Genomic DNA, 26676 nt, shown 5'->3' on the forward strand with positions numbered 1-26676 from the left:
GGTCGCCTCCCGTGGGGGGTGTTCCATGCATGTCCTAGTGGGACAAGGCCTCGTGGAAGACCCAGGACACGCTGGTGGGACTATGTCTCCGAGCTGGCCTGGTGTCGCCTCGGGGTCCCCCCAGAACAGCTGGAGGAGGTGTGTGTGGACCGGGAAGTCTGGGCATCTCTGCTGAGACTGCTGCCCCCGCGATGGATGGATGGATGGATATTTGTGTAATAAATTTGGGATATTAACAAGACAGGTGCTTAAAGGATCTGTATCATGCTATTTTAGCCATCCCAAAGTAAACTATAGGCATTTATATGATATATTTTACCTCTACCGCAAATTTTTGTGAGAAATATAAGTATTTTCTAGGGGGATTTTGCAAACCTGGAAGACACGACGCTTTGATTCAGTTAACTCCGCACCCTCTCTCTGAGCTAATCTGCCCATGCATTATTAGCAGTAAGAAAAATAAATATCACAGCAATAAGTGAAATTACTTCACAATGCAGTTCTAAAGAGTTGACATCTGCAACACAGCTTCATAAATGGCTAATACACAGCTAACACGCGTTTTAATTGACTCAGGTGTTTACATTATACTTGCATTGGTTATAAAAGTTAATCCACTTTGATTCTGGCGAAGGTTCACAAACATCCATCAAGAGACAGTCACAGAAAAACAGTATTTTGGCTGATAGTTACTGAATCCCGGAAAGAAATTCCAACTTCTGGCGAGTGGCCTCTTCTTTGGCAGGTTGAGTAAAGTTCTGTAGCACTTTTCTATAAACAGGTGTGTCCAAAGTAGGTTCAAAAGAGCTCCTTCTTCACAGCTTTCAGCGCAACATGACATCTGTTCAGACACTCAGGGGGTGCGTTTTATTTATTTATTACAAAAGAAATAATGAAAAAGCTGTTTTATGAATTAAAACCAGGCCATAAGGCATTACATTACAGACGTTGGGCTCTTCCTGTTTGACACTATGACGTAAAAACGTCAGGGTGTCACAACTCAGTTGTTTTCCAGGAGAGGACGGGGGTGTTTTTGATAAGGAAATAGCAAAACGACATGGTTAAAAGCTCCAAATAGTCGATTTTGCATGATATAGCTCCTTTAAAGGAATAGGCCAACGTTTTTACACACTGATATATGTTCTTACCTTAGCTTAGACGAGTTCATTTGTACCTGTCTGGTCTTCACGTTTGCCCTCAGTCACGTAAACACAGCACAGACGGCCCTAGCTTTTAGCCTCTCCTCCTCTCCTCTATAGCTCCAAATGTGGTCCACATTTAAATATGGTTACATGAAATGTTACACTATAAAGTATAGTTACACTAAATTAAACAATGTGGATTTTCTAAGCGGATAAAAAGGGGAACTATATTGTAAAGCGTAATAATACTAGGAATAGTTCGACATCCGCGCAGTGATGTCTTCACTTTACTGTGCGAATGTCGAAAACCAAAGTTGAATAAATTAGGCTAGGAATGAGATAATCCCTCTGAAAAGATCTTTAGAATCTTGTTAAAAGTCTTGTACCAAGACTGGAAAGTTTGGAGTCTGTAGGAGCAACTATAGTGGCCATGTCGTTGCATGAGTGGAACAAAATTTAGACATGAAAACTAAGATGTTATGGGAGGAAACTGGCTAAAATCTCCACTTCGACCACTGCCTGAAAAATCAATACTTTCACCTGCCGTGCCTGGCCTTAAATTTGTATTTTTTATAAAGTTACAGAGAGAGAAAAAAAAAAAAGCTTTTCTGGATGGCTAATTCTAACTGAAGAAATTAGAAACGTTCTTCACAGTCTTGGCAAAATTTATTTCAATTTTCACTAAACTTCCCCGATCAAGTGCAAACCATAACCACTCATTAGAGACTAAATACAGCTATTACTGTGGCGGACAGTCTTTTGTTACTGATCAAATAAAAAATGTCAAAACAGGCTGTGTGCTCAAAATGGTTTGTTTATTTGCCCATCAATGATAAAAGAGGATGTGGAAGTTTGCAAACGCTTCCCTCCGCTTTATTGTCCAGCCGTCACTTGCGGCTAACGCTAATTGCTATCGGACGCTCCACCTTTCACAGCCTAAGTGTGGCGCTGTACCGTCTGCGTGCCAAACAGATGACACAGTGGCACATTACCGCTTAAACAAAGCCTCAAATCATATCATCTCTGGGGGCCAAGTCGCCGCGCCGTGACTGACTTTGGACATTAGCTCTGACAAGGGTACCATTAAATAGCACGCTGATCCTATCACGCTGTCCGCACTTCATCCATCAAGCGGCGCGGCGACCACCTCCGCGCCGCCGCTCTCCAATCGGGCCAAAAATAGAGCTAATTCGACGGCAAAAACCTTCCGCACGCGCCGCTGCTGTGACGCTAGTTGACGGGGCGGATGAAGACAGATGCCGTTGATTACTGGTGGCGTGCTGGGGATAATTAGCTGTAATGTGTGGCTGTTTGGGACGAAACGCGGGGACGTGGGGAAAAGATGGGAGGATGAGTGAGCGAGAGGGGGGCAGATGAAGCAGCTGGCTCCCGGGAATGATGACACAAGAACGAGGGATAAAGACATATACATGAGCGGAATGCTGATAAGCCTTTTTACTGAGGAGAAGCGGAGGGAGAGAGACAGATAAGGAATGCAACAGGATCACAGATGGGGCAGACAATTAGTTCATCTCTCCGTCGAGCAGCGTACTGAGCACCGCAGGCCGGGAAAACCCCACAAGCGCTGCACTTTTGCTCCGATCCGGTAGACAAACCATCATAACCTGTCAAACGCATTCAAATTTGTAAAAGTGTTGCATTTTTTTGGTGGTACAAAACATATTTCCTATGTCAAGGATAGAAATGGGACTCACTTATGGTCCTTGTGTATAGTTTGGAATGTTTACTTCTTCTTATTCACTTCTGCTACCAGTAAGAAAGTAAAATAATAAACAGCAGGGTAACTCTTTATATTAAGGTGTTCTCGTTGAGTATTAATGAGGTATTAGTAATTAATAGGCCATGAATAAGATGCAAGTTTTATTTATTTATATGTTTATTTGAACAAGAAGCATTGTTACAATAACCGATGCCATGTTCATAGGCCGTATAGCTAAAAGCTAGTTCACAGACCTGGTCCCTAAGACACAAAATAGTATAGATAAAGTAAAAGTATAGATATTAAATAAGCTGCTTTCTATACTATCATCGGTAGCACTTTATAATAACTACACATTATTAAGCCTTAAAATAATTTACATTTAATTAATCACAAACAATTAAGTACTTAAGTATGACTAACAATTAATAACTACTTCACTACAAAATTGCCATGACCTGTGGGGACCCCAGGGGTCAATCTTGGGACCCCTCTTATTATCAACTTATCAGCTTGTACATGCTTCCATTGGATCAGCTAATAAACAGCAACAAAGGGGTCCACAATTATACAGATGGCATTCAGATCTGTGTGTCACTGACGGCAGGTGAACATGTTTGTCACTGACGGCAGGTGCTCATATTTCACAATATGAGCCCAATGAATCCATCTTGGAACATGCCCGTACCATCAAGCAACTTTGAAAAGCTACAGTTACATTATCTTTCTTATCATCTGTTATTACTGGCTAGAAACATATTGGTTATAGACAGGTAGAGAACATGCTTACATTTGTGGACCTTCCAGGTGACTGTGGGCTCTGGTCGCCCCACGGCCAGACAGAACAGGTTGACGTTCTCCCCCTCATTCACCGACACGTCTTTGGAGATGTTGACGATCCGGGCCGGAACTGGGACACAAGAGATGAGGAGAATTACCACCAATCACGATGAAAGGACTGACCATTGCATTACCGACAACGGCGTAGACTTGCTTTATTGGCTTTAACAAAAAGGTTTTTTACCAAATGTCATCACAATAATAGCCGCCAACCTCAGCGATCATTTCAATAGTCTTAGAGCATGTTAGAGCGCGGAGAAATTGCTGTACCTCGCGCCGACAGGCAATAATCAGATTAATGATGTGAACAGTAATGCTCAGTGAACTGCGCCCGTCCGCCCGACCTTCTGTTTGATATGCACACAAGTCCAAATTGTCCAAGTCCAAATTGCGGCAATTGGCCATTAAAATTCTACTTCTTGCATCAGCGTGGGTTTGAATAATGCAAAGCGTTGGTACAAGGGCCTCTCCCGGACATTTTATTCTTCTTCTTCTTTCAAGGTTCATAGCCTAAAAGATTGCTAATGGCTGAGTCGTGCAACATGATGCCACATTTGTGAGTGCATCTACATTTTTAAGATCGAGAAAAACCTTTATGTCCTAAGCATCTTGTTCCAGAAAGTGAATGAAAGACCAATGGATTCTCTCGTACTAGGGACAGTATTTTATTAAATGAAGTTTATGAGTGCTAGGCTCTGTAGAAGGACAAACATAATGGATCTCAATATGGATTCCTATTTATATGCTTAATGAAACTAAATGAAATCTAAAGTGGCGGAAATGACATTGAAATAGACTATTACTGTACTACTTCGACCCTTTTCTCCCATTTCCTGTTTGGAGCTCGTCTTGTCAGAAACCATCATTTACTAAAAGCATTTATGTTTTCTTGTGTACCGTTCCCTGAGGCGCAGAAAATCAAGGTTACCTGAGGGGCAAGGCCATCTCTGTGGTCAGCCCCAGACTTTGGAACGCCGGAACGTGTTATCTGAAAACCTTCTTCTTAATTCAAACGACCTACTCTCGTTCCTAATGCACCAACAGTGGAACATCTACTCCCATTTTATCTCTATCTTGCGGGACATTTCTTCTCGCTGCTGATAACACCCAGCCAGACTAGAGAAATGTCACGGTTTGGCACACTGACTTGGGGCTGTAATTATTCCGAGAGCGAGAGATGAACCTGGAGGGGACTTGGAAGTGAGCTTTGTGGACGCCCATGCCAAGTCTGAGCCCCCGTGGGTAGAGTGTTTGTTTGGTTTTCCGTTCGCGAGCATCTGACATCGCCTCCGCCACCTGCGAGCCCAAAGCCGAGGGTGGGTTTTCTCCGTTGCAACAGATTGTGATCAATAAAGCCAGTTAAAAGTTTCTCTCAGTCGGTACTGTGAGAGCAGCATAGATGTTTGGGAAATATTTCAGCAAGACCCGACTGGAACAGGTAGACTTTGAAGGACATCAGAACTGAAACTATTCAGGAAACAACTTTTTTGGGCAGATATTACCCTGAACACATCCAAAACAGGCAAAGGGTGAATTCGTGACCCCTCGCCAAAACCGCAACAAAACAATCCGCGGTACACAGTGGCCTTCCATCCATCCCGGAACCAGCCTCGCTCCACCACATCCCCCCTGATCTGTCAAACTCTGTCACGCCGCCGCTAGCTTGACGAGCGAACCCCGTCTTGGTCATTTCCTGTCAATCACTTATCCCATCAACAAATTGGACAGCCCCCTTGTGTGCCTCATCTCTCCTCCGCTGTCTCCTCATCTATCTGACCCGCCAAAGTTTAACTTTATAAAGATGAGTTGAGCAGAGAATGAACAAATAGGCTTGGGTGCCGTGCCAGAACTAAATGCCTGCTTATCCATCAACTGCTAATGTCCCGGGTCACTGCAGCCATGATTAATAAGGATGACAATAAAGAAACACTAAGCCTCGAAGGAGTAGGTGCATCCCCTTCACTACATCAAGAACAAGCTCATTGGTGGATAGGAGAACTGTTAGAAACGCGTCTATATAATGATTTGTTGAACTACTTTGGGCACCTGAGCCTTGGTGATTTTGGAATTGCTCGACAACAAACGACAGCGACCGGCGAAACTCATCCACTCCGCGATGAAAACCAACACATGGGGCGCCACAAACAGTTTGAAAGGACCCTTGGGGTTTAAAACAAGATTTTTTGACAGAAAATACCAACAGTCAGACAGCGGAAGTTCATTTCAAAATGAAGGTAAAAACAATCATCAGACCCGTTAAACTCCACAGAGAAGCCAGTGACATGATCAGGATCAGCCTGGAAAAGGTGTCTGGACTTTAAAACACAGAAGAGTTTGATGGATTACACAACAATTGCGAGGCACAGGGGTTTTGGACACACCTTCATCAACACCACTCCAGATTTTGCTGATGATACCGTATCACAACAGATCTCTAAATAGCCTGGAATACTGAGGATGGAAGTTCCTCAAATGTGTGAATTTGATGCACTTAAACCTTACTTTAGAAACTGTTGGTGGGGTTTTCCAAGCAAAGTTGAGCTGAACCCTAAAGTTTAGTGTCTTGGTTCATAAGTTCTGTTTTCGTGGTTCTGGGCACCCATTATAAACACCTTAACAAAGGGTATTGATTCCTCATTATTATGGGCCTTTATGCTGCTGCATGCCAGTAGGTACATCTTGGACAACGGCCAGGCACAGGTCCACAGAGTGAGGTCAAGTGAGAGTGAAAGAGGAGGATGGGGGGGGGGATAACACATTTCAATCATTTGAGAGGAAATAACAGGCCAAGTGGGAGTGCAGTCTGGAGGCTAACGCTAAAAACAAACAGAACTGGAGAAGGCCTGAGCCGATACCATCCAAGCCGTCTTCCAATCATTTCAAAACATGATTAAATAAGTGGATGATATATTGAGTTCTAGCATTGTTCTTTTGTTGGAATTTTGTTGGATTTTATTTCCGTCTTGACCCTTGACTAAAAGAGAGCCGTGTTGCAGTAGAGTATTTTTGCTCTTCTGAGTTTGCCAGGAAGATGACAAGATCAACTAGTGCTGGCGACCTTTCTGGCTGATACCACATTGCTCGAGCCGCAAGAACCAGTGAAAATCCGCCAATTTAAACCAGTCGAGAAAAGTTTTTCACTCTCGCATTCACAAGGCTGATGCGCTAGTTCGCCTGCGCTCGGATCATTTTTTTCCCCCCTTCTTTATCTTTTTTGCGCTCACAATTTGTGCGTAGACATTGAGAAGAAAAACCAGCGCCCTATCGGTGAGGTCTGAAAGGCAGCAGTGCAGTGAAAGAACGGCATCAGTGAAAGAAAAAATGTGGCACAAATGAAAATCTGTTTTGAATTTGGATTTCGACTCTCCAGCTTTGAACGGCTGCTCGCTGTCAGTCGCTCGATCGGTGAACATCTGTTGCGGCGACGACAAGAACTGGAGATCTTTATCAAGCTGCTCGACAATTTTTTCGACACCTTTTAAAAAAAAAAAAAAAAAAAGGCAGAAACCATCTCAATCGTAAACCACGCCGGTGTTGATGATTCATTTGGGGGGGAAGCGCGCATGAGCCTGGTTTACGTGAAAGGGAAGACCATAAACCCTCCAAATTGCTTCCCCCCCGATGTCGAACCTCAATCACTCCCATTCAGCGCTCTGCCTGGGTTAATGACGATATACTGGATGTAATTAAAACCATTAAGCAGATGTTTTCTTTGAGGGCTGCCTATTGGAGCATCGGTTCACCTTTTTCCCCCCGACTTCCTCTGCTACAGTAATAATCAGTGTATGGGAAAATCGTCTCGTCCCCTTAATGCGAAAGGTGCTAAAGATCAGTGCTGACTTTCCTTCTTAGGACGAGGTGCACTCAGCCAAGAGATTACTGGATTCTGCTGCAACTTCTGCAAAACCTCAGAGATTAAACATTCAATTGGAAGAGTCATTGATTAAGTTGTGCGTGGCCGTGGTTAACAATAAAGTGATCAGAGCTTTTGTCTTTTAGGTTTGGTAGTTCTAAGCGATGTATTTTTCCTTGATTTTTTGATGAACGGTCACAGTTAGGTTTGAAGTTCGATATATTTAGATAGGATAGTATCGCGATAAAGAATATTATTGACTCTAACGATACTAGATACTGTCAACTCTCAGGCATTAAAATGACAGTAAACCTTTGTTCTAAAAGTGCATCATGATATCTTAAAATACCACACAAGCTGCAATAAACATGAAATATGATTTAGCTCAATTTGCTTCAGTTAAAAATGTACGATAAATATCGAGCTCGAAAATATATCGTTTATCTGTTATTTATGGAACGATAAGTCGATAGAGTAATTATCATGACAGCCCTGGTCACAGCATGTGTCATCACGGATGACAATCAAAAACTGCATACATGTCTGCTGGCTCTGTATGCTCATATTGCAGTACACTACTTACTATGTGCTTTACAATACTCCTATCTGAACAATACTGTCAGCATTACGTAGAACAATTCAATGGCCTGATCAGTTTCAAACTGTATGATGATGTGATGTTGTTACAGCTGTAATTCCTATTACTCCCTAAGGGGAGTGTATGCAGCTGAGGATATTCAGTGTCTTTGATGTAGATGCCATTTTGACATGTTTCACCTCAAGAGCAGAATATTTTGGACTGCTGTCAATTTATACATTTTTAAAAAATCGGATTAATCCCACTTGTGAAATTTGATTAATAGCGGTTCATTTTTCTTTTATAATTATATTCAGTATTAATACTTGGCCGACATAAAACACTGACATTTAAAGCATTTGCTCACATTTTACTGACCAAATATTCACAGTTTCATCATTCTATGGGAAAAGCCCAACAGCTTTTAACAGGGATCTCACTCGCCCAAGGCTTTCAACATGCACTTTATCAGTCCTATAAGTCCTGACCTTTACTTTGGTGCTGAACATTTGAACAGAATCTGCAAACGCTTAGACGCATAAAGCTGAGTATAAGAGCAAAATTCAAGTCATTTTTGTTGAAATAGCATCAGTAGACAAGTCTCTCGTCGCATTAGTAGCTCACTTGAACATACAAGTACCTCATGATGTAAAAAGGTTGTAGACCCCTGGCTTACAATATGTAGTTAATACAAGTGCTTTGTCCTTCAGGTCACGTGTGCGCTCAGATACAGAAGTGTGTTTGGTCAAAACATATGATTCATGATTAATGCACTAATTATATTTCCGATTAATCGCAAGTTAAAGCTTTGACTTTGACAGCCCTAATATTTTGTTCTGCATTATTGGTGTGGATACAATCCTCGTGATTTACTGCATCACTGTGAAATGTCTATTGATAAGGAGCACTTAAACTCTTAACTCCCACCTGAACCACAGTTTCTCCAGTTTGGCTTTACCCAAATAAAAAAAAAAAGATTGACACATTAGTTTGTCTCAACTGAACTGGAGAAAAAGTCCTTGGTTAAGGTGGATGTTGAGAGGTTCAGCCTATTCCTTTTGAGCCTCAATAACTGTATGACATGAATTAGTGAATAAATTAAGAACGTGAACTGCACAAATAAAGTCATCATGAAAAGGCTAAAAGACACTTGGATTTAGCAGGACGGTCGTTCACAGACGCTTTCAATGGGAGGCAGCGGCAGAGTTAAATATGCTAAAGTACATTTCAAATCTTTGAGGATAAAAGTCCACAGATTAATTCCGTGAGGGCAGCGGGGGGAAAAAAAGCTGCATGTTTTCTTTGTTGTGTCAGAGTGGAGTTCGGAGAGGTCTCCACAGGACACGCACATCACCAGGCCATCGCTGAGCTGCTGTCAAACGTGCCACAACATTCAGGAGCCAGGCTAATAGGGAATTCTGGATTAGCTTCCCAGGCTACTACATGTAAACAACTGTCAATGCTCACAGCAGCCTTTAGGAACGTGGATGGATATGTGAGTGTGCCGTGAAAATGAGGCGTTAATGTGCACATTATTTAGTTAACTGCGGACGGTTTTGACGTTGCGCTGAAAAAAACGTCGGCTGTTCGGCTGTTTAAGAGACCAACCACTGAAATAGAAGTGATAGGCTTTTCTGTAGACGTTCATGGACATTGGTTAAAAGCTAAATCTAGAGGATAAGAGGAGGATGTGGAATAGGTCTGTTTCATTATTTTTAAAATAAATATGTGCACTAGGGCCCGCCCGGTGTGGATGTTTGGGGTCCAACACTGATACCGATATGAAGGGGGTTGGCGTGGATATACTGTATAAGCTGATATTTCAAGTTATTCAATTTGATGTATTTGTTTTATCTCTTCAATAGATTATAGTTAGAAAAAATGTATATTATTGTGAAGGGTTCAATCATAGAAATATATAGAAATATATCAACAAATACCGATATGGGTTTCCCTGAGGCCGATGCCGATTATTGGGGATTTTCAGGAATGCACCGCTGTTATTTTTAGAAAATATTTTTGGCCAAATTTGTTTAAAAATGACAATATTCCTGTGTATGAAGCTTCCGAACGTGTCAGTGTTGAACTGTAACAGCAGGGGGCGCTATATGAGGGGCATAGCGCTGATTTATTCAGCTAATTCATGTTTAGCATAGGTACTTGAGAGGGAACTCGTTTGAAAGACAAAAATCCGTAGATTCCAAAACGAAAATAAAACGGTAACTCTCTATCTCTTATTATTTCAAAAGTCTAAGCAATTAAAGTCCACAACGTAAAATACATTAGGTGTACAAACTTGCATTTCCCAAATCCTAAAGCTCCTCGACTGGAGCTCACAGAGGCCAGATTAACGCCTCATTTGAAAGCTAAGACCTACAAAACCCATCTAAGCCTAGCACTAGCCTAGCGCCATTCGACTCTTCAAATACAAGGACTGCATGAATTAAAAATATATCTCCAGAAATCAACAACACTCTGGATAACTAGGAAATGAGGCCCTATGTCAAAAATCCTGAAATATCCCTTTAACAGTGACAAAACTAAATGTGGCCAAAACGCCAGAAAAAAGCAATAAACATGTCAAACTACGGTGTTTAAGATCAATCAACACGTTACGGGCCTATTTGTCTCAAAGATGAGTTGAATCCACACGGTTCTCTAATGCGCGCAGTTACTTACAGTAACTCTGGTTCTCTGAATGTGCACAGTCTAAAACGGGCTACTCACGGGCTAGTTCTCAGTGGTCAGACAGAAATAACCGTCATGTGCTGGTGTCAGTTAGTTTTAAATCAGTGGTTCCAAAACTGTGGGTCGGGGACCAGAGGTGAGAGAATGTGACCGTTTACCATTTTAAAAAGTTGGGAAATAGACTAGAAGTAGTCCTAAATCCCAGTCTCACAGTGGCTTAGCGGTTAGTGGTTCTCACACAGCGGGACGGGGCCTGAATTGAGGTCATTATTTTCCACTTCTGCCCTGCACTACTGCACAGTAAATGGATTTGCTCTTCCTCGAATAGCCATGGGATTGTACTGTAGGGCCAACCTTTTGTTACGGGCCCCAGAAGGACCAGCACCGGCTCTGGTCTCCATCATAGCCGATATTGTAAAACACCCAAATATATCTAGGTATTTTCTCACAGGCTGTTCCAATATATACTAGCACCCTCTGTACAAAATAAATGTTGTCCGGGCACAGGCCCTTTGAGGACAATGGTGGTTTTGTCCTTTAGCCATTAATTACTTTTCACCCACAAAGCTTTCACCTTTCTGTTCCCCCAGTTTCTCCAAAATGGACTCCCCCCGGTCATCCTGTGCGCCCTTACCTTGCACGATGAGGTAGACGTGAGTGAGGCGGGGCTTGTTGTTGGCCTGGAAGGTGCACGTGTAGGGCCCCTCGTCGGTCACCTGCACTTTGCTGATGTGGATGGAGAAGTCGCTGCTGTTGTTGTTGAGCAGCGTCACCCTCTTGTCCAGGGTCCACTTGTCCCGCCCCGTGAACATGATGTTGGAGCGGTTCAGCCAGGCCTTGTGGGTGACCTCCTCGTCTATCTGACACCTGCGCACAGGGAGGGTTCGGGTCAGTTACAGTCTTATTGGAAGTGAGTCAGGGAAGGGAATGACGCACGAACGAACAGCCTCCGCAGAATTGGCATAAAAAAGAGGTGAAAAAAAACAAACAGAACAAGTTTCCTCGTACAATAGGCAGCGCGGTGTTCACCCTGCTGCCTGGAGACTTTACTTGTTTGTTTAGTTCTCGTTGTTTTAAAAAAAAAGCCTTTTTTTTTTCAATTTCTCAGTGAGGGAGAAGTGAAATATATAGGAAGCAACCCGAGCTTTGATTGGACTCCATAATGTGGATGCTGTGAATGAACTAAAGTGACCCAAGGAGCAGAAACATGAAGTCTGTTTATTATGACGGTCTGAGAGAGCAGTCTGCACACCTAAAGCTCAGATTCTGCGAACATTATTGATCTTTCTCAGTTTTATCAATGCTCATCCAGACGTAACCTTTGGAGTTATCTCGCTGTCAGACAAACGTATTGACCAACAAATATGTCAATTAAAATATTACAGTTTGTTTCTTTTTTTAAATGAGAAGAACAATACTTGCCCTGCTACAGTGTAAGTCATGGATTGCCCAAATTTGGCCCAGTGTTGAATTATTATTGACACATAGAGCACATTCTGCACATTCTGGCAAGGAAACAGCAGTCGCAGTAATACAGAACTGCTCAAAGAGATGTAATCCAGTCGAAGTCACGCTGGATACAGTAGTTATGCAATATTCTCTTCACAAGCAATAACAACTATCCTGCCATTTCAACAAATAAATGTCATTTCGTGGGGTGTTTTGCTAAGCCTGTAATTTCTTTTGCTTGACAGAACAGCTGCATGAAAGGGGGTAAAGAGCAGGTAAAGACGAGGCTGAGGACAGAACATATGCTGGAGCTCTAAACACTAAACCAGAGGTGGGCAAACCAAGGCCCGTGGGCTAGATCCGGTCCGTCAAGCAAATGAATCTGGTGAGGGGTGTAGGCGATTTTACAGGAAATATTTGCACTCTAATTTACATAAGATCTGACTCCATAAGATCAATTTAAACACAGTTAAACAGTTAAGTTTAAAGTATTAAAGTATCAAAAAGGTCTCGCCAAGCGTGTTCGTTGATCCCAAGGTCCAAGGAGAAACCACCAGACTTCAGTAGCTTTAGTCAAAGAAGATTTATTCCCTATTACAATTACAATTTCTAAACACAGGTTATCTGAATGCTAAAGTCCCGAACAATATACACACGGTGCTCGAGCGGGGCGTCCCAGGAACCGGCACCATGTAACTGCGCTCTTACAAATATATATCAGAAAAAATGTGACGTTCACGAAGAGATAGGAAATGAGTTGAGCTCAGGCCAAGGTCATCAAGCTTTTCTCTCAGTAGTTTTCCACTACAAGTGTCTTCCTTATGCCTTATTTGGAGTTGGTGAGGGCACCTGGACGTCTCCATAAGTTTGAGCAAAAGAATGCAAGAGCAAGAAATGGGGTATTGTTACAGCGATGTGCGTGTGAAAAGATTGGTTTCAACTGAAACTTAAAGCACATAGATTAAACTCATAAAAAAACATTTAATAGCATTACAAAATATAACATTATCTAAAAATCATCAATTTCCCACAGGGGCTTCCAATAACAAAAAATATAGGAGGAGCACTTTACAGTTAGATATTTTACGGAAAATAACCGTCCCACATCTGACATGTTCCTCGAAGACGGTAACAGCGGATTTGGATCAGACAGGTGTTACGCTGAAAACAACATGGCTGCGGAGGAAATGCACCCCCTCTTACCGCGCTCAGATGGAACAACAATATTACACCAGACACAGGAGGGTTTCTGACTTTAGGATGAAGTCGTCCTTCCCGGAGGAAACGGTGAGACGAACGTCCTCGCTGCTGCCGTCGTTGGAGTCATTACGTGCCAGGTCAGTCTACTGTCATGTGATCACTGGTCAGTCTGGTCAAGGAAGTTGCTTGCACGCTGTACTGTTAATCTGACGGAAGAAATGCGGTTTGTTTGTCAAAGTATAGCCTATGTGGTCTCGCAATTGTTAGGCAGGTCTGTAAAGCTATAACGGCGCATTTGGGACCACAGTTTATACAGCTGCATAGAAAATAATGAACGTGCTGTGCAGAAACTTGTGATGAGAGAGACTTGAACATTTAATGCTGACAAGGCATATACGCGGTTAAGTGTGGATGCTGGTTTTTAAAAGAACGAGGCTGTGTGGACTCGCGGAGGGCGGATTTATAAACACCCTGTTACGTGTGGACTATGCCTGAATACATGACGATGCACACATTCATTCATTTCTTTTTCAATCCTTTCATTAAAATGTGTAGTTGTATGAGCCAAATACAGTTCACACTTCCAATGTTTTATACAGTTCCAGGATCAGAAAGGAGCAGATGGAAAAATAACATTAGCGCGTCTTCTCCTTCTCCTACCGCAGAGTTTTTTGTTTTTTTCATAAAGCCTGGACTTGGAGCACAGTGCCTCACAGTTGTAGCCTGTGAGCCACTGTGTAGTCTTTAATAGTTCTTTCTCAGAGCTGCATTTGGCTCCGATTTGGTTTAGTCCTGCTCTAGACCTGGTTTAGTCATAGATTAGGTTACATGATTAGGCCTGGTTTAGACCTGATATGACCCAAGTTATTATGACCCTCAACACAATTCAGGTTTCTCATGTGGCTCTTTGTAAACACATCTGAACCTCCACACCCGGGGTTACTTAATGGTGGACCTCGGTTCGGATCCGGACCCACACGCCAACCCGTCCGGATCCGAACCTTGGATCTGAACTTCGGACCTGACCGTGACTCCCCTCAGACGAGCGGCTGCATGTGCTCTCTTTCTCCCTCTCCCTCTTTCTCTGCACCAGAGCGGTATAACTTAGAGCTGAAACAAGAAATCGATTAATCGACAGCTAATCGATTATTGAAATAGTCGACAACTACGACCAGCTTTATTTTTAAAGCTGGGGTCTGTAGTGTTTTGTACATTGAAAGTTTCATAAATATCCGCCTGTGTCTCAACCAATCAGAAGCAGAATTAGCGCCAAGAGCCTCCAACAAACACTCACTTTAAATTTACTCCATCAACATGTCCTCAAGCGATGCCACTTTAGCGTTATGTGATAAAAATAATCGTTAGTTGCAGCTCTAGTATAACTCCAGCCAAGCTGAACAGAAAGAGACAGTGCTTCCCCGACCGCGGAACGACTGAAATACGGCTCGCTAAAGCCGAAGACGCCCTAGTTAAATATTGACGAGCAAACGTCATCCACAAGTAGTCTGGTTGTTTCTTGATTGTTAAAGGAACAGGCCACCGTTTTTCCATACTGAGATATGTTCTTGCCTGAGCTTAGACGAGTTGATGCGTACCTGTCTGGTCTTTGTGAGTGCCCTCAGTCACGCAAAATGACCAAAGGTGTTGTTAGAATTTGGCCTCTCCCAATGTCTCCCTATGGCTCCAAACGGGGGTGATGTTGGAAGCTACCACGCTCTTCCAGGGGCACAAAGACCAGACAGGTACGTACCAACTCGTCTAAGCTCAGGTAAGAACATATCTCTGTATGGAAGAACTGTGAACTATTCTTTTAAAGTGATAGTTTGTACGTGAAGGAGCAGCGACTCTACTCCGAGCTCCTCCCGGGTAACTGAGCTCCTCACCCGATCTCAGAGGGTGCGCCCAGCCACCCTGCGAAGGAAACTCATTTCGGCCGCTTGTATTCGCGATCTTGTCCTTTCGGTCATTACCCAAATCTCATGACCATAGGTGAGAGTGGGAACGTAGATCGATCGGTAAATCGAGAGCTTTGCCCCCGACTCAGCTCCCTCTTCACCACGACAGACCGATACAGCGACCGCATCACTGCTGACGCCGCACCGATCCGTCTGTCGATCTCACGCTCCATCCGTCCCTCACTCGTGAACAAGACCCCGAGATACTTGAACTCCTCCACTTGAGGCAAAGACTCCCCACCGACCTGTAGAGGGGAAGCCACCTTTTTCCGGTGGAGAACCATGGTCTCAGATGTGACACTCCCACAAATACATATTTTAACCTCTTACCAGCCGTCCTAACAATAACGAGTGCATTTTCCCCAGTTTGGCTTTTCATTATTATTTTTCTGACTGGTATCATCAGCAAAAGGAACGAGAAAGGTGGTCGTAGAAACAGAAGCAAAATCATTAATATAAATAATAAATAATAATGGTCCCAAAATTGAACCTTGTGGTACATCATACTCCACGGAATTCCTTTTAGATTAATGTTTTTTTTTATACTGGGCTTTACCCAAATCTAAAAGCATCTCGACTGGAGATCAACAATGTAACGCCTCATTTGAAAGCTAAGACCTACAATTTTTTTTTCATTATTTTTTCTATCATTTGTTTGTGTTTTCCTCACGTTTTTGTAGTTTTTTTGTCCGTGTTTTTCTCATGTTTTGGTTGACTTTTCATCCTCTTTTTCTCGCTATTTTGATGCTTTTCTTTTTTAGCTTTTAGATTTGGGTAAAGCTCAGTTGAGGGACTGGGACCGGTGGCCCTAGAGCCAGTGGCCCTTCTGTGCTCTTCCAGAATGGACATATGGCCAGTCCGCCCCTGGGCTGAGGACAGAACATGCTGGAGCTCTAAACACTAGACCAGAGGTGGGCAAACCAAGGCCCGTGGGCTAGATCCGGTCCGTCAAGCAAATGAATCTGGTCCGGGGCTTCCAATAACAAAAAATACAGGAGGAGCACTTTACAGTTATTTTACGGCAAATAGCCGTCCCACATCCGACATGTTCCTCGAAGACGGTAACAGCGGATTTGGTGCAGACAGGTGTTACGCTGAAAACAACATGGCTGCCGAGAAATGCACCCCCACTTGCGCTCAGATGGAACAACAATTTTACACCAGACAGGAGGGTTTCTGACTTTAGGATGAAGTCGTCATCCCGGAGGAAACGGTGAGACGAACGTCCTCGCTGCTGCCATCGTTGGAGTCATTACGTGCCAGGTCAGTCTACTGTCATGTGATCGCTGGTCAGTTTGGTCAAGGAAGTTGCTTGCACGCTGTACTGTTAATCTGACGGAAGAAATGCGTTTTGTTTGTATAGCCTATGTGGTCTCGCAATTGTTCGGCAGGTCTGTAAAGCTATAACGGCGCATTTGGAACCACAGTTTATACAGCTGCATAGAAAATAATGAACGTGCTGTGCAGAAACTTGTGATGAGAGAGACTTGAACATTTAATGCTGACAAGGCATATACGCGGTTAAGTGTGGATGCTGGTTTTTAAAAAAACGAGGCTGTGTGGACTCGCGGAGGGCGGATTTACAGTATAAACGCCCTGCTATGTGTGGACTAGGCCTGAATACATGGCGATGCACACATTCATTCATTTCTTTTTCAATCCTTTGATTAAAATGTGTAGTTGTATGAGCCAAATACAGTTCACACTTCCAATGTTTTATACAGTTCCAGGATCAGAAAGGAGCAGATGGAAGAATAACATTAGCGCGTCTTCTCCTTCTCCTACCGTAGAGTTTTTTTTTTTTTTTTCATAAAGCCTGGACTTGGAGCACAGTGCCTCACAGATGTAGCCTGTGAGCCACTGTGTAGTCTTTAATAGTTCTTTCTCAGAGCTGCATTTGGCTCCGATTTGGTTTAGTCCTGCTCTAGACCTGGTTTAGTCATAGATTAGGTTACATGATTAGGCCTGGTTTAGACCTGATATGACTAGATATATTTAGATTATTACCAGTTATTCAAAATATACAATTCAGTTCGATAGAATGAAGTCCCAAGTTATTATGACCCTCAACACAATTCAGGTTTCTCATGTGGCTCTTTGTAAACACATCTGAACCTCCACACCCGGGGTTACTTAATGGTGGACCTCGGTTCGGATCCGGACCCACACGCCAACCCGTCCGGATCCGAACCTTGGATCTGAACTTCGGACCTGACCGTGACTCCCCTCAGACGAGCGGCTGCATGTGCTCTCTTTCTCCCTCTCCCTCTTTCTCTGCACCAGAGTGGTATAACTTAGAGCTGAAACAAGAAATCGATTAATCGACAGCTAATCGATTATTGAAATAGTCGACAACTACTACCAGCTTTATTTTTAAAGTTGGGGTCTGTAGTGTTTTGTACATTGAAAGTTTCATAAATATCCGCCTGTGTCTCAACCAATCAGAAGCAGAATTAGCGCCAAGAGCCTCCAACAAACACTCACTTTAAATTTACTCCATCAACATGTCCTCAAGCGATGCCACTTTAGCTTTATGTGATAAAAAATAATCATTCGTTGCAGCTCTAGTATAACTAGTATAAGAGACAGTGCTTCCCCGACCGCGGAATGACTGAAATACGGCTCGCTAAAGCCGAAGACGCCCTAATTAAATATTGACGAGCAAACGTCATTCACAAGTAGTCTGGTTGTTTCTTGATTGTTAAAGGAACAGGCCACCGTTTTTCCCATACTGAGATATGTTCTTGCCCGAGCTTAGACGAGTTGATGCGTACCTGTCTGGTCTTTGTGGGTGCCCTCAGTCACGCAAAACGACCAAAGATGTTGTTAGAATTTGGCCTCTCCCAATGTCTTCCTATGGCTCCAAACGCGGGTGAAGTTGGAAGCGACCGCGCTCTTCCACGGGCACAAAGACCAGACAGGTACGTATCAACTCGTCTAAGCTCAGGTAAGAACATATCTCAGTATGGAAGAACTGTGAACTATTCTTTTAAAGTGATAATCTGTAAGTTTGCAAAGTAAGGAGACATAGAGTGAAATTTAAAAGTGAAGACCTTCCTAGTTCGGAAAATGAGTAGCGCAGGAACAGAATTTTTAAAAGTAATCAATCAAGCTCCTCCCCCTTCTCTCCTGATTGGACCTGACAGGCCGGTTCACAGGAAAAGCTCGTCTCATTGGTCAAATTGTTATCCCGCAGATTCTGACTAGTTGCTGAAATCAGCAAAGGGAGGGACTTTAGAGAAAAATATTGTTATTTAATAATATTTAATTGATTTTATTTATCGATTTATTTGACAGGGACATTGCAAGTCAACATAGTACAAAACAAGCTTGTTACTGATGCGATGCAAAAAGAGTTTATAGCTAGTGCTAATACTAACGTTACCTCAAACTTCAGACCCAGACGGTCAGTTATACACAATCTATTACATTTGTGCAATACTTAAACTTACAGACTATCACTTTAAAGCCAGTAGTTTTCGGTCCATACACACATGTTCTCAAAAGCATGTGATTCTTGTGTTATTTACGCAGTTCATGTTCCTGTTTTCTGCCGTTTGCTGCTCGTGCTGCTGAACTCAAAAACTCTACAATCAGACGTTTTCCCATAACTGTGAAAGCCTCCAAACCTACCTCAAATCATCCGAACTTGGTCAGCGCAAAAATCTATTTCGGTGTTGACCACTAGATGTCCTTCCTTTGCTTTCCTAGGAGAGGTCATTGTGTTTAACTAAATATGGCATGATTAATCAAAGGTATGGACTCCAGGGTAAGAGGAACCGAGAAAGAGAACACACACACACACACACACACACACACACACTGCCACGCTTTTTAAACAAGACACCGCACAGAAAGAAGCGTTTCATTACCCGATTAGGATCACATCTGTGGCCGCCGGCGGAGTTTGCATTAAGAAATCCCACCGTAAAATCATTATCTGTGTACAAATGCGCTATTAATCTATTTTTTTTTTGTTTTTTTTTAATGAATCGCTTCTTTTTTTTTCTTTTTTTCCTTTCCGAGGGTGGTATACGGGGAGGCTGTTTGCCGCTACACGAGCCCAGAGGAGACGCGGACGATAATAGCATCAAAATGTATTTATTCTTAATGGACTGCATCAAAGACAACAACGCGGCATTGTGAGCGAGCCGAGCGCCTATGTGCCACTCGGGTATAAGTGATTCTGCACTACAATGGAGTTATTTATGAAGCTCTTTGCATCTGTTTGCTGCCCAGTGCGACTGAGCAAGCATTTGATTACAGCATTTTCGTCTGCAGATCTGAGGGAGAATGAAGGCGCTGGGGACGGTGAAGTGTCTTTGGGAATAAACACAACTCTTTTTATTTGTTTAATGAAAGAAAAGTGATGTAACAGTATTGGAAGTTAACAGGGTGGCACAACTGTGGTTCTTGTTTGTTTTAAATCAGATCCGATAATCTGCTACGTCGACTTGTTTTGTCCGATTCAAGGCGAGATTCTTCACTAAGTTAAGGCGAGAACTTTTGCTGATCATTACTGATATAAATATGAGAGAAAAACGTATTGCAAGTTTTCTGGCATTTTATGTTTTCATATAAAAAATACGGCTGAGGATTGGGTTTGCCTTTAAGTCTTGCAACATCATCTCCACTTTAGTAGCTTCCACAGACTCCAAACCTTCCAGGCTCTATCCATTATTTAGATGTTTGGATTTTCGCTAAAAATATACACAATTTGAGCCATTTTTCATCGGTAAAATGCCTTATTTGGTCACGGCGACGTGTAAACAAGCAGCACCCTCCCCCTCTCTTGGTACAGCTGTGTTTTTTTAGCATTTTTTTTTCTGCGAACTGCATTTGTGGTTTCTGTGTTCCGCATTGTTTTACTGGATGCTTTTGTACGTCTTTGCCGTGGTTTGTGGATTTTCTCACTGCAGAGAGTCCATAATGGTCCTGAAGAAAGCAGCTTTTTAAAAGTAGACAAACAGCTAGCTTATGAGCTAAAGCAGGGGTGTCAAACTCATTTTGGTTTGTGGGCCGAAATTCAGCTCCCACGGCGGGTCGCGGGCCACATATAATAATTATAATAATATTTTTTTTCCAATGAATGAATAATAAAAAGCTGTGATTTGGTCAAAGCTAAAACTTGACTGTAGCTTCATTAATAACGGCTTACACTTGTAGTGCACTTTACAAGCCTGTGTCACAAGTTCCTCAAAGTGCTACATTGTAGTCATTATTCTGATACTCCACACTTGGGGGTTGTAAGCTGTTATTGAAGCCACAGCCGCCCTGGGGCAGACTGTCCATTTACCACGTAGCTACCGTAAATGCTCTAATATAGGCCCGGGCCTTTATTTACTCAAGGGCATCTAGGACCAGGCCTTTATTGGAACCAGGCCACAATTAGAGACAGGCCTTTATTTCTATTTGAGCAAAATGGACGACCAGGAAAACCTTAAATATTAGGTTCATTTATTAATGAACATTTCAAACACTCTCCCAGCGGCTGGAACATTGACGCTTTTTATTTTGTCGGGACAACAGGAAATGTTTCGTTGCTGTTAGCGGAACATTGACATCAATGTCACTGCAGGTTTCTGTTTCGTTTTTATCGCGGACCAGATTATTTGTTGTTATCTTGTGTAAAGGCGAGTTTAGACGGAGCGTTTGTGTTTGTGATCGATCATGAGACTGACCCGAGAGAAGACGAGACGCTCGCGCTGATCGGAGGAGTTATTTTGAGGCGTGGGACTGACCTGCACACGGAGCAGCTGGACGTGCTTTGAAGACGCAATGGTGACTTTATTAAAACCCTGGAGGGTCACACAGCATTTGTTGCTCACCCTGTTTCCAAATATCTTCGCAGGAGGTTTGAAAAGTGGCTAAATTTGTGTCAAAGTTACGCTCGGATCAGCTCCTCCGCAGTGTCCCCATCAGCCCGGGTTCCCGTTTGTTTACTTCCTGCACGTGAGTTATCATTTACACGAGCATGAGACAAATTCCTAACATGGGGAATATTTCTACCACTAAAGTTTCTAATAAAAGCCCCGGCCTGTTTTAGAGACCGGCTTTAATTTGCCTCCGCCAGCCGCAAACCCGGCCACTGTTAGAGACCCGGCCGCTAATGGAATACAGGCCAGTATTAGAGAATTTACGGTATATAATGTGTTGCTCATAGCTCTTATTGTGTCAGTGCCCTCTGCTGGACACGTGTGGAACTCTTTCCTTTTTTTTTTTTTTAAATGTAATGCCCCCTCGTGGCTCGAATGAGCATTCTGGTTATTCTTTAAAAATTCATAACTCTGCACAGGAATGGGCTAGAGACTTACTTTTTTTCCTACATACTCTGGAATGAATGCTCTACAGGGCAGAGAAGGTCGCATGAAACCATATGGTTGACACCCCTGAGCTAAAGACTTTTGCGACCTACAGATTCTTCTTCTGAAACTATGAAGAGGCACCAAGAGCCCTCCCACACCTGCAGCACAGTAGTGGCGTCACTAGAGGCGATAAAGGAAGCAAAAAGGGACAAAAAAACGAGGAGGTATCCGGGCAAGACTCACAGCTCATCCCTACTAGTGTTCTGCCTACAGAAGGTTCACTGGAGAATAAAACAGATGAGCTGCTAAGCTCTTCCCAGAAGATGGTGAAAGACTGCTGTGGTGCGGAGGGAGCTGCGCAGGAGGAAGGAGGTGGAGGAGCTGACCAGTGCAGGACACCATGCTCTGAAACAGGGACACACTCACGAGGCGCTGCACTGTTTCAGAGGATCAGAGGAGACTGATTACCATTACCCGTCTCAGTATTGGCCGCCTCACTCTACAAATAAGATCCTCTTCCCACAGTTCGGCACAGTTTGATTCTTTATTCATCCCTTGCACTTTTGATGAACAACTAATGTCCAGCACTTTGCAATTTGCTTTCACACATGACGCACTTTCTCTGTTAAGCAACAACACAAAAAAAGGCCAATTCAGACGCTGTGTAGGATAAGAGTACTAACTACCCAGACAACTTGACACAGCATCACTAATTACACACTACACACTTGTCCACCTCCGCTGCCTCTTCCCCGCTCATGCAAAAGGGCCCGTGACGCCGCAGCCAAGCACCTGCTTTGTTATTTATAGTCAAACAATAGAGACATTCTTCAGCGGGAGGATGGATTTTAGCCCGAGCGCACATCCCGTTTAGTGATCCCGCCCAAATAACTGCTATGGATTCCTGTGTTTGGGCGCATCGACGGAACAGCTGCGGGCCACACTCCTGATGACATTATGGATCGGGCTTTTTAATTTACAACTTTGGCGCTCGCTGTAAACAAATATTGGCAGCGCGGCGCCCTGGCTTCAACACAAAGGATTTTTTTTTTTTTTTAAGTAGGAGAAATGCTACTTTAAGGGAATGAAAGGGAATGACTAAGGGGAGTTTGTTTACGTCGGCTGCCGGTGCTCGCAAGAGATGGTCAATGCAATATGGATTTAGTAGATTTACATGCCATTGGCGCGGTCTCTCTGGTAATATTTCAATTTTTTTTTATATTCATTGCATTTCCACAAGTACATTTTGGGAACCTCAAGGTGTGTTTGCCCGAGCTCATTTACATGCAAATACGCAATCTCAGTGTTTACCACAATAAAGTGGAGGAGCGGCGAGCAATTTGCACTCGCCCGTAACATTGTGGTAGCGGACCTTAACTGGTATTTCGAAAGTTTGCCGCGAGAGGCTATTCACAGTCAGTTTTATTTTGTTAGGTATAAACGGTGTAAACGCAGCTCGCCATAACAGAACTTATCAAAGATGTATGTTTTGATTGGGCCGGGCATTTTGTTTGTCCTTGTACCGCGTGCACTGTTGCCTGTGGGCGGCAGAAGCTCTGACAAGGTGACAAGACAACAACAAAGCAGCAACTAAAGAGCGACCAAAACGTGCCAGAAAAGCAACAAAAAGAAAGCGAAAAAGTGACAAAAACTTGGCAAAAACAGCGACAGAATAGTGACCAAAAAAATCCTGCAAAAACACAACAAAAACGCGGCATAAAAAGAGACAAAAACGCTTCCTAAATGTGACAAAACTGCCCAACAACGCGACAAGAAAGTTGCAATCAGTTTTCTTTCAAATGAGGCATGACACTGCTGCTCTCAGGTCAAGAAGCTTTTAGATTTGGATAAAGTCGAACTGAAGACAACACGTAAAGGCAGGTGAGGTTAAGGAGTGTATGCTGCATCGTCATAAGAAAGAAATATGTTTAATTTTTTTTTTAAAGGACGTGCCTGAGGTGTCAGCGCTTCTCCCGCGGAAAAAACAAACGCACCCCTTGAGCGTCTGAACTGATGTCATGTTTGCACCGAAAGTTGTGAAGAAGGAGCTCTTTCTAACCTACTCTGGACACCTTGTCTTTTCTCTTACCTAATGCTAATGTCACGGAGAAAAGCGCGTTTGGCTTCGAGGACAGGACTCTGTTCAGCAGAAGTTGGAATTTCTTTCTGGGACTCGGCGACTATCAGCCAAAATAGTGTTTTTCTGTGACTGTCCCTTGATGGATGTTTGGTGAACCTTCGTCAGAATCAAAGTGGATTAACTTTTATAACCAACATGAGTCATGAGCCCATAATGTAAACACCAGATGGACCAGAGCGGTGAGTCAATCCAAACACGTGTTAACCATTTATGAAGCTGTGTTGCAGATGTCAACTGCTTGTAACTGCATGGTGAAGTAACTTCACGTTCTTGCTGTGGTATTTATATTTCTACTACTGCAAAAGTTGCTTAAGCAGAGAGAGGGGGCGGAGTTAACTGAATCCAAGCGCTTTGTCTTCTGGGTTTGAAAAATACCTCCAGAAAATACTTATATTTATCACAAAAATGAGTGTGCTAGAGGTACAATATATCATATAAATGCCTATACTTTACTTTGGAATGGCTAAAATAGCATGATGCAGATCCTTTAAAATAAGCATTCATTATGTATGGATAAAAATAATGTCAATGTTAATGTCAGAAAAGACTTACTAAAGAAAATCCAGAGTAAATGTAATATTTCTTTGCGATCAGATGTTTTAAAAGAGCCTTGTAAGTCGGCTCTACAGCAGGCTAAAATCAGCTAATCCCATTATAGTGAATCAGGCTAGAGCTCTGTTGGACCCGGAAGTGGAGTGATGACATCATCACTGAATAAACGTATTGTAACAGTTTGCTAACAGACCTGAAGCAGCCGCTTTGTATTCCAAATGCTGTTGCTCAAATACTAGAAAACAAAAACAACAACAAAAATCCTTAAAATACGACCACATTAGTCCAGTGCTCAGGTCTCTGCACTGGCTTCCTGTCGCTCAGAGAATAAATTGTGTTCAAGTCTCTTCATGGACTGGCAGAAAGTGAATCTCTGACATGTCGGAGCCACATGAATCAGTTGTCTTGGATATGACATGTGCCTCTTTTATGCTTTTTGCAGGTATTTGGTCTTTTCCCACTATCTTACAAAAGAGAGAAAAAAGAAAGACAAACATGTTGACAAAAGTGTTTTTACTTTGCAGTTAAAGGATTAAGCTCAAAGAGACCGAGTGGTGAGGAAAGCATTTCATGGATATGTTGGACCTCAGGAGGAGCTCTTTGGGAGCTGCTGCCGCGGTGCTACGAGTAGTAGAAGATTCAAAGACTACTCAAAGATGCATAAGTTGGTCGAAGCACAGCCCCAGGTTTGTTAAGTGGCAAGGAAATTGAGATAATTTACAAGAATTGGTTATAGCCTTTTGAAAGTATCTCTTGTGACTTCATGTCGGTCTCTCTCATTTGCTGCTGACCCTTTTGTCCAAACTAAACATCTCCTATGGAAAAAATTAAAGCAATAAAGATTTGCCTTGGACTTGAAATTGACAGCACGTCCCATGTAGGCGAGAGCAGCAGTATTATTTACCGTAATAACTTGGAGAGAATGTGTGAATTTCCAACCACATCAAACAGGCCAACTAAAAATAGGTGACATTATAGAGTCGCTGTACGCATCAGTCAATACTGAGCCCACAGACCTCGCATATTGACTGAATGCAGTTGAAACAACCTCTTTCAAATGTTGGCACTGGATTCATTTGCATACTGTGTAAGACCAACCAATGTATTTTTCATTAATGCAAATTACAGCTGCTGTTTGATCTGCCTCTGATTAGTATGCACTTCGTTCCAGCACTTGCATTCGCGGTATGCACTTCTTCTTCTTCTGCTCTCACGGATGGCATGTTGACATTTCAGAGCCGTGTTCTTATTTATCCTGTTGTTTACAATAACAGCTCAAAATTTCCATTGCAATTAGTTTTAACATCTCTCGGGCAGATACACTGCACCCATGTCTTTTCCGCTCATTTCAGATTGTACTTTTTGATTAAAAAGTAGGAAATAGACGTAAACAGAGATATAACAGGCAAAGGTGAGTGAGACATCTCATAGGAGCAACTTTAGATAGGTTGGCAATAAGATTAAATATCAGACCACTCCTTACCCTCCAGCCATTTTGTTCTGCTTTATCTGGGGCCGGGTCACAGAGGCAGCAGTCTGATCAGAGATTCCAAGACCTCCCTCTCTACGCACACTTCTTCCAACTGTTCTGGGGGGATCCCAAGGTGTTCCCACTACAGCTTAGAGACGTAGTCCCTACAGCGTGTCCTGGGTCTTTCACGAGGCCTTGTCCCAATAGGACATGCCTGAAACAACTCCCTAGAGAGGCGACCAGGAGGCATCCGAAACAGATGCCCTAGCCACCTCTGCTGGCTCCTTTTGACTCTACTCCAAGCTCCTCCCGGGTTCCTAGTCCCTCACCCTCTCTCTAAAGGGGCGCACAGCCACCCTGCATAGAAAACTCATTTCGACTGCTTGTCCCTATGGTCATGAAAATTCGATCCATAAATGTCAAGAAAAAGGCTGGTGACAAAGAGCAGCCCTGGTGGAACCAACATGCCATTAAACATGCTGCTGCTGAATAATAACTTAAGTTAAACAGTTATTGGGCTATTGGATCCTAAAGTTATTCACATTAATGGGCTATTATCTCATTGTCACACTTAACACTGGTTAAAATTGTTACCATAGTGACAAAAGGCAACTAAAATGCCCTTTAGTTGTTTCAGCCCTACTATCTGCTACTGTAAGAGCTCACCAATGCTTTTAACCACGTCTAACAATGCCACGCAGCATCCCATACCGCTGACAAATATCTATACAGGCTGATGTGGATCCCCCGTCATTCGGATCGTGGCTAATGCGACGTCCCAGTC

General features: G+C 43.0%; 1 protein-coding gene across 1 annotated transcript in view; it reads right to left on the reverse strand.

The window, feature by feature from the left end:
- iglon5 (IgLON family member 5) overlaps positions 1-26676 on the reverse strand; it is a 373448-nt gene that overhangs the window by 40819 nt on the left and 305953 nt on the right. Inside the window, exons 3-4 of the mRNA XM_079561958.1 lie at positions 11455-11687; positions 3653-3772 (exon numbers count right to left, since the gene is read on the reverse strand). Coding sequence (XP_079418084.1) covers positions 3653-3772; positions 11455-11687 — 353 coding nt within the window. The remainder of the gene's footprint in view (positions 1-3652; positions 3773-11454; positions 11688-26676) is intronic.

This window comes from Gobius niger, assembly GCF_951799975.1.
Source record: "Gobius niger genome assembly, chromosome: 8".
Taxonomy (NCBI): domain Eukaryota; kingdom Metazoa; phylum Chordata; class Actinopteri; order Gobiiformes; family Gobiidae; genus Gobius; species Gobius niger.